Source organism: Wolffia australiana, chromosome 6 (assembly GCF_029677425.1).
Source record: "Wolffia australiana isolate 7733 chromosome 6, ASM2967742v1".
Taxonomy (NCBI): domain Eukaryota; kingdom Viridiplantae; phylum Streptophyta; class Magnoliopsida; order Alismatales; family Araceae; genus Wolffia; species Wolffia australiana.
Window position 1 is genome coordinate 17,415,094 of NC_135840.1, and position 9,603 is coordinate 17,424,696.

General features: G+C 37.0%; 1 protein-coding gene across 1 annotated transcript; it reads left to right on the plus strand.

Annotated features, from left to right (window-relative positions):
• The first annotated feature begins 3,121 nt into the window (after window positions 1–3,121).
• On the plus strand, window positions 3,122–9,153 carry LOC144704858 (S-adenosyl-L-methionine-dependent methyltransferases superfamily protein). The gene is made up of 8 exons (XM_078577418.1): window positions 3,122–3,272; window positions 3,806–4,031; window positions 4,882–5,016; window positions 5,964–6,186; window positions 6,998–7,184; window positions 7,296–7,480; window positions 7,951–8,088; window positions 8,917–9,153. Exons 1-8 carry the CDS (start codon window positions 3,158–3,160, stop codon window positions 9,043–9,045), a joined length of 1,338 nt encoding a protein of 445 aa, XP_078433544.1. The 5' UTR covers window positions 3,122–3,157; the 3' UTR covers window positions 9,046–9,153.
• The last annotated feature ends 450 nt before the right edge of the window (window positions 9,154–9,603 follow it).

Here is a 9,603-nt window from a genome sequence, read left to right on the forward strand (position 1 = left end):
CACATCATCAAATCTCTTTTTTGAAATATCACATATTTTTTTATGTGTTTTTATTGGTTTTTTTATATTATTTGTTTATAAAAATTGTAACAAAATGTAAATAAAATAAAAAAAGAATCTTTTTTCAAAAACTCTTCCTATTCTCTCCCTTCTCTTATATCTCTCTTTCTATGAAGTGATGTATTAACTATCTTTCCTTAATAAAAAAAAAAATAAATTAAAAAAAAAAATTATTAAATTTCACTTTACTTAATTACTAAAAGATAACTCAAAATTAATTTGATATTCAAAATTAACTTATCATTTTATTTATCTATACATTCAATGACATATCCATAGTTCTAACACATAAATCATATATAACATTTCTGATTATGATTGTGAAACGTGAAACTAACTAAAAAAAATAATAAATAAAAAAATAGTTAAAAAACCTATCTCATCTCAAAGGTTTTTCTTTCTTATTATTAGTTCAAATTAATTCAAATCAAATAATAATGCAAAAAAATGCAAAATGTTATATGAATATATCTAAAATATCAAAAAAAATTAATAATATTTATTAAAACGTGAACTTATACAATTTCATTGAAGAAGACATAAACTTCACCTTTCAATACTTTCACTCAATAATCAATGAAAGAGTGATAAATTCCTTGAATGAACTGATTAGAATTGTATTGATGCATAATAGGGTTTTTTTTTTTCCAAGGAATTATTAAAAAATAATCATAAATGTTGTTAATGTTGTTAGTCATAAAAATCAAAGAAAAAAATCAAGTCAAAGTCATCAATTTAAATCCATACCTATAAATAAGCATGCATAGGTTTCATTCTGGTTGGGATGAATGCTCTCTGTTTTTGTGTCAGTGTCCCATACAGAGTTGTTGTTGCACGAGCTTGCAATGGCAGCATGTGCTCAAAGACCGCCCCCTGGTTTCCTCTCTCTCCTCTTCTCTCCGGGTGCCTTTCCCTCTCTCTGATTTTTGTATGGATGCAGGCCAGGACAGACAGGTACTCGCTCGTGCTTGAAAAAATTGGGATGTCAAGAATTTGATATGAATGAATTAGAATCAATTATGAGCTGGATTCTGGATTTTTTTTTTTTTGATTCCATGGACAAACCCACCATGTTGTTAGACTGTCTGATGACTTGACTATGCTTTTTGTGTGTCCCCATCCCTAGTCATCTGGAGAAAGCTGCCAGGGCAAATGCTCTATACATGTCACACAGCAGACTGAGTAAGTAAATGCTGATGCATGGTGCACGGCATACCATGCATGCTCCGTTAGGACGAGAAGAGAATATCTTGAGAGAATATCTTTCAGACCGGTTTTCCTCCAGGGACAAAAATATTTCAGATGAGATGAGATTTTGTTTAGGCGATTCAACGGACCGAAAAAAAGTGGGATGGAGGATAGTACAATCTTTGTCCCATCTCGTCCTTCACTCCCAATTCCCTTGCTCTCTCTGTCATTTTCCATTATCCTTCATCTGGGGGGATGACTGATGACGGAAATGTCTTGTCCAGTCATCCAAATGAAAGACTGAACAAGTTTTTAGTGACAATGACGGATGATCATGACAAAAGGCCAGTGTGAACGATAATGATGACGATGATGAAGGAAGATGATCTGTCATCCAATTCCTCAGGTTTGTTGTGGTCATTACCATGGTGGATGCTGGTGATGACGATGTCAATGATGGATGTCAGATAATCTTCTGTCATCTGTCATCTTCTACCTCAGGATTGTTGTGATGATGATCATCCTCACCGCAGGATGATAGTGATGATGATGATGGACAATGATGATGGATGATGACGATGAAAGACCAATGTTGACGATGACGATGAAGGACCAATGCTGAAGACCACGATGAAAGATCAGTGTGGATGATGATGATGACGACGACGAGGACGATGACGGGGATGGATGTTGGATGACGGATGATGAGCTGTCATCTGTCATCCTCAGCCTCAGGCTTGTAGTGAATACGATGATGTTGGACGATGACGATGAAAGATCAGTGTGGATGATGATCATGACGACGACAAGGACGGGGATGGATGTTGGATGACGGATGATGAGCTGTCATCCGTCAACCTCAGCCTCAGGCTTGTAGTGAATACGATGATGTTGGACGATGACGATTAAAGATCAGTGTGGATGATGGATGATGACGACAACGAGGACAATGATGGGGATGGATGTTGGATGACGGATGATAAGCTGTCATCCATCATCCTCTGCCTAAGGATTGTCGTGACGACGGTGATGATGGACGATGACGATGAAAGACCAATGTGGACGATGATGATGAAAGATCAGTGTGGATGATGATGATGACGACGACTAGGACGATGACGGGGATGGATGTTGGATGACGGATGATGAGCTGTCATCCGTCATCCTCAGCCTCAGGCTTGTAGTGAATACAATGATGATGGACGATGATGATGAAAGACCAGTGTGGAGAATGATGATGACAATGATGAATGCTGGTTGACAGATGACAATGATGATAAGCTGTCATCCGTCATCCTCTGCCTCAGGATTGTCGTGACGACGGTGATGATGGACGATGACGATGAAAGACCAATGTGGACGATGATGATGAAAGATCAGTGTGGATGATGATGATGACGACGACAATGACAATGACGGGGATGGATGTTGGATGACGGATGATGAGCTGTCATCTGTCATCCTCAACCTCAGGTTTGTAGTGAATATGATGATGACGTACGACGACGACGGCGACGATGATGATGATGACAATGACAATGACGGGGATGGATGTTGGATGACGGATGATAAGCTGTCGTCCGTCATCCTCTGCCTCAGGATTGTCGTGACGACGGTGATGATGGACGATGACGATGAAAGACCAATGTGGATGATGATGATGAAAGATCAGTGTGGATGATGATGATGACGACGACGAGGAAAATGACGATGATGATGAGGACGTTGACGATGATGATGAGGACGTTGACGATGATGATGTGGACGATGATGAGGACGACGACAACGATGTGTCCTATACTCTCAAGATTGTAATGTGTACTGACATGTCATTTAAAGAATTAATGAAGGTAACGTATAAATAGGCGGAGGAGTGGGTTTGTTGAGAAATCATCCAAAAGCTGGAGTCATGCTCAAGCTAAATCTCCAAGCAAGGGTCGTTAAATCTCTCGCTCTCCCCGCTTCCATTGCCGCCGGCGCTGCCCCAGCATCCGCCTTGGAAGAGATTGCCAGTTCGCGCAAAGGTTTGTCTCTTGTTGTTCCATCTGTTCTTGTAGATGTTTGTTTCTTGTTTACCTTCTTTGCAATTGTTGCTTCATGTTCGATTATTCTAATTTTTTTCTTCGCGTTAATAGTGCAGCTTCGTCGGCGTAGTTTTCTTTGATTTGGTTGATACAGTTGTATAGATTCGCGTTCAGTATTGACCTATGCTTGACTCTGGGAGTATGGATTTTTGAAGTTAGAACAATGATTTTCTTCAGAAGAAGGAAGTTAGAACAATGAAATAAAGTTGAATTGGTTAATGCTTAGCTCACATTGCTTCGATATGCATTGGAAAGTTGAATAGCGAGCTACTGGACTAGGTGTAGTGAGTTCATTTCCATTATTTTACTGTCTGAATGATTCTAATTTATGCTCAATAGGATTGACTTTGTGCGCAAATTCATTTTGTCTTTGGTGAATCGTATTCATTTCTGGTTTGCGTTACCTGATTCCGATTCAACGAACCATCTATTATTATGAATTTCACAAGTAAATAACAATGGTTTATTACTAGGTTTGGCTAGAGTTGTCCTGAAGAAGGGAAAAACACAGTTATTTCGTGATGGAAATCCAATGGTGTACAGCGGTGCAGTCGATAGAATTATAGGTCGACCCCCTCCAAAGACTGGTGATTTGGTGCTTGTGGCGGATGGATCAGAGAAGCCCATTGGCTGGGGTTTATATAACTCGGTATCCATGTTCTGCGTACGGTTAATGCAGCTGGAAGAAGAGGTGGCCAGGTGTAAACTCAAATCTTATTCTTTCATTATCTTGTCCTGATGAGTTATATTTTTTGCTGGAACTACCGTTTCTGTGAAAATGCAAACGCTTGTGAAAACCATTTCTCCGCTGATAATAAATTGTATGTTAGTGCCTTTAAATCATTAACAATATTTTGTACTCTGATAAATAATTATACAATGTACGTTCATTGAACGGCTAGTGCAGCTTGAAGAAGAGACTGCCCGGTAAGAGCTTATATTCCTTAATTTTCTTATCTCGTATGAGATGCCTTTGCGGCTGATACCACCATTTTCTTCCAAAAATGTAAAATCCAAACGATTGTAAAAACTGTTTTTACAATCATTAATGATTGTACAAGTGTGCCTTCAAATAGCTTGTTTACGGTTGTAAATGTCTTCAAATATTTTTTTTTCGGTGATAAATAATCTTACATTTGATGTAATGGGTACGGCTAAAAAAGCTTGAAAAAGATGAGATTATCCATGTTCCTTCATTTTTCTTGTCTTGATGAGTTGTATTTTCGCTGACACTACCATTTTCTTCTGAAAGTAAACACTTTTAAAAATTGCATTTTAAGTCACAAGTATATGAAAATGGTTTTTACTCATAAATAATCATACAATCCAGGTTTTCTGAAAATGGTGCATATCCCTAGTTTCTCATTTTCTTGTCTGGTATGAATTATACTTTTCGCTGGTACAATCACTTTCTAGTGAAAATGCAAACACTTTAAAAAAATTTCTAACATTGCGTAATAATTTGTATATTTATGATTGTAAATACCTTCAAATTATCTCGTGAGAAATATTTTTTCACTGATTAATAAATTTATGTTTGTGTCTGTAGGGATCCAAGACATGCTCTAAACATGGAGAATCTTCTTGAAGCAAGAATCTGTGAAGCAGTTGAACTCCGCCGGAGCATGGGTCTTCCCTCCAAGGATACAAACGCTTTTCGCCTTATCAATAGTGAAGGGGACAGGTGGAACACCTTCATTTCAATAATTTCTCTCGTTAAAATTTTACTTTTAGGTAGATAATGGAAGAGAGATACTAGGGAAAGGCGAGAACAAACCAAACTAAATTAACATCCTTGGTTCATTACCCTTGTATAGAGATGGAAACTGTAAAAGTAAAATTTTCCGAAATTCCCTTATAACCTGACACATCTAATGTCAAGGTGTTCTTTAATATCCATTTGAAATTTACTATTTCTATTTTGGTAAGGAGAGAGCAGAGACAAGATAGTAGGGAGAGATGATAGCAGGGTGGCGAGAATCCTGTCTCTTTGGGAGTTGGCCTGTCACTGAACATGAAAATATGTACAATAAGGTTCTTTAGCCTTATATAGAGATATGAATTATAAAACTAAATTACAGAAATACCCTTTTTTTTGAAGAATACAGAAATACCCTTATCATGTCATGTTTCTAATGTCAAGGTTGTTGTATTTCACTAGCCACATGGAAGCTACTCTTTCTTTGCGTTGGAAAATGGAGATAGTGGAGATGAGATACTGGGAAGAGATGAGAGCAGGGTGGGCAGAGGAAACCTATTTTCCTGTGAATCAGCTGTTGAAGATGTAAAGCAAACAAAATTAATATTCTATGTTCCCTTACAGGTATATAAGGATAGGAACATTAGAAGTAAATATTACAGAAATGACCCTATTGTCTAACATGTCTAATGTCAAGGGTTTTGTATTTAAGTCAAAAACTTAAAATACAATGCTAGTTTAGCTCGGAGTCCAATATTTTTGAGGAAGCAGGCTATTAAAACTATCAGGAAAAAATAGAAATCTTCTAATGTCATTCTAATGCTAAATTCCGTATGAGGATACACTCTATTTCCTTTCCTATTTTTTCCTTTGGTTGGAGCTGATTTCATTCAGAAACAACATATGAATTTATTACTATTTTCGGTTTGCAGGTTGTCCGGCTTGATTGTTGATGTCTTTGGAAATGTTGCTGTGGTAGCATCATCAGCTGCTTGGGTAGAGAAATACAGGGAAGAAATAGAACTCTGCCTTGGAAAGATACAAGGCATAGAGCATGTGAGATGGAGGCCATCCGTTGATATTTTGAAAGAAGAAGGGCTGAATAATTTGGATGAACGTGATATTTTGAGCTCCAACATTTCTGGAACAGTAAAGGTATGACGACTTCTCTAAGTGGAGCTTTGAATGAAGCTCTGATGCTAACCCAATCTCTGTGACAGTATTTCTATCATTTTTGCTAATTAGGGGTTTTCTCGTCTCCCCTAATTAGCAATTGTTAATACTTAGATTTTATAATCTACGCATATCAAATCTTCCAGATTATCTGATTCCGTAAAATATTGTGACCTGTGAGTGCGGAAGCCATGGACGGTCTCCAAGGGGTCGAGTGTGGGTGTGATGATGGATAAATCTTGAGTATTTAATATTTTTCAGAGTAGGGTCTTCTTGTAATTTTCCTTCTTAGGGTTATTATCCCTATAGAAGGGGTAGTGAACCTTAGCGTTCACTGAGTTTGACATTTCTTTTCTCTCGCCTCTCCAACTTCTCTCTAGTTTCTTTGTTCTATCTTCCACTTCCTTATGGAGTTTAACAAATCTTAAATGGAACTCAATGGGTTGTGGGTATGAACATACTTTTATATGGTAAGATCCTGGTAAGGATCTTATCAAAATTTAATTGGATTAATCATTTATTAGGTGAGCCAGACATCGATGATAGAAAATTCTAAATGATTCATTGATTTCCCAAGTATTTAAAGGGAAACATAAGTAAAATACTGACGGAAATACCCCTGGAGGTGTTGGGGTTCTTATCATCATTGTATTCATTTTGATGTCAAATTTCAGGTGGGAGATAGTCTTAGTACTTTTCATATTCAGATTTACTGATTTATCCTTCAAAACCCTCCATATTAACTAAAAACATAATTATTCATTATTTTTTCTTGATTAAATCGCCATGATAGGTGAAGGAAAACGGGATCCAATTCTTGGTCTCCTTGGAAGGTCAGAAAACTGGATTTTATGCCGATCAAAGAGAGAACCGGCAGCTGATATCATCAATATCTGAGGGGAAGAGAGTTCTTGACGTCTGTTGCTACAGTGGAGGTTTTTCTCTGACTGCTGCAAAAGCAGGCGCGGTCAATGTGCTTGGTAGGTTAACTATGCCAAGGATTTGACAAAATCTCGAGATATTTTTCTTTTGATCTGTAAAATATTTTCTTCAATGCTGATCAAGATTTGGCCTTGTGGAATAATTTTTAGGTGTGGATTCTTCGGCGCCAGCACTGGAGCTTGCGAGGGAGAATGTTCTTCTTAATGGAATGGATCCAAATTTGGTATCTTTTGTTAAAGAAGATGCAACTGCTTTCATGAAAGAAGCAGCCTTGAGAAAAGAATATTGGGGCCTGGTGATCTTGGATCCCCCAAAACTTGCACCTAAGAGGAAGGTTAGTCATTTGAAAACAATTTATTTGAAATTAACTGCGTTCCTTTTACCTTTGAATTCTAATTTATTTCCATAAAATTACGGCAAAAGAATTAGTTTTTCAATGAACTTGGATATTTTTTTCAATGAAAAAAATAATCTCCTCACAGTTTGCTGTAAAACAATTTCTAGACGCTTTAAAACTTTCTTTCTTATTTGGAAGACCGTGTCTCTAAGATGATTTGAATTGTTTGTTATATTTTTGAACTCAAAATGTTTAATATATTTGATCGCTAAGAGAAAAAAAGAAATCTAAATTGAGAAAACCCATCATTTATGATCCAGAAATTCTCTTTGCAGTGAAACATTTACCGATGTTGATCTAATGTACACAAGGACTCTTCTTGGAGTGATATTTAGAGCGAGAAAGTGTCATTATAATCTCTGCTTATCAAGTCAAAAATTTTATGGGTTTCATGTGGGTGTTCTTAGGTTCTACATAGTGCATCAGGAATGTACAGAAGTCTAAACTCCCTAGCCATGAAGATCATAAAGCCGGGCGGTCTGCTTATGACTTGTTCTTGTTCTGGAGCGATGACACAGAGCGGAATCTTCTTAAACATTCTTCAGGTATTAGAGAGACCTAACTATTTTTTTGCAACTTAATTTTACTACTTGATCATGCTAAGAACTGAGTTTACTCACCCGGATTGTTAGTATGACTTCCGAATTAAATTCTGAATTAATGTATACTGTTGAAATCTATAAGGGAGAGAAAAAAAGGAAAACAGAGCAGGGAACTTTTTGTTCATCGATGAACAGAGTCTACATTTTTATTTTTTTTCATATTTTCTTTGTTTTTCTACTGTGAGCATACATAGACTGAAAGATCCACTCTATCGGTTCATCTCACGAGCTGGAGAAAGAAATAGTTCTGAAAGTGATCATGTACTAGATTTGGTCAAAACCCATGATCATGTTCTGAAATTTTTGTCAGCCCACCATGGAGGGGTACATTGGTCATTTACTTGCATATATGTGTAGCCCTGCTCATTGGATGACGGCAAAGAATAGATTGAAGATTGAGGTTTTGCTCAACTTCTCGTCCTCTTACCTCTCGTCCCTCGCCCTCGACCCTCTGTTATCTCTATCCTACATCAAGGGTTCCATCAGTCTGACCCATAACTTCCCAGATCATTGAGAAGGGATAATAAATAGATGGAAAAATTGCCAACTACCTGATTGATTTTTCGTTTACCATTTTGGAAATGGGTAAAAAACTAGAGGGTTTCTCCATTTTCACGGATTTTGATTTTGTGTTTCATGAGTGATTTTTTATGTTTAGATCATGCCCAGGAAATTGAGATGGTTATTGACTTCTAAGAATTCTCAGAAGCTTGTCAAAATTGAGTTAAAATTAAGTTAAAATTGAGAGTTTTTATGTTAATTTCTCTTTAGAGCGCTGCTGCAATGGCTGGGAGGAAGATTACTGTTCTTCGGGAAGCTGGAGCAGCTTGTGACCATCCAATCGATCCTGCATATCGAGAAGGCGCATATCTTTCCAACGTGTTGCTCAGAGTCCAATAGGTAGGCTTTATTTTCCCAAAAAAGCTATAAGTAAATCTGTTTTCTTGTAAATGATTTATTCTTTTACTGTTATCTTTTATTAATCCTTTTTTCGTACTTTCCCAAAAATTACTCGATTTTTTTCTTTCAGTTTTGGTATTTGTTTCAATGAAAAACATATCTTTATTTATTCTATTCAATCCTTGAGGTGTTTCATTCTCCTGATATTCTACCAATTACCATTCTAAGCCCGAGCAAATTCTATCAACCATCAAAGAGCTCTTTTTTTTGTCCATAACTTTTAAATGCGAAGTCATATTGATACATAATGTGATCTATTTTTCTTTCCGCAAACTTTTTGGCCTGGTAGACTCTTGTCGACAAACTTCCCACATGGTCGCCCATCCTAAATTAATCCCACCACACATGCTTAACTTTGTAGTTACCTTCTTGGATGTATCCACTTTGGCACGCCGGGCGGATTAAACATTGAGAGTTTTACCCTCCAGCATCAGTGGGTTTTATCTCTGTGTGTTATGCAATGTAGAAAATTAGACGATATTATACTTAACGTGCTAG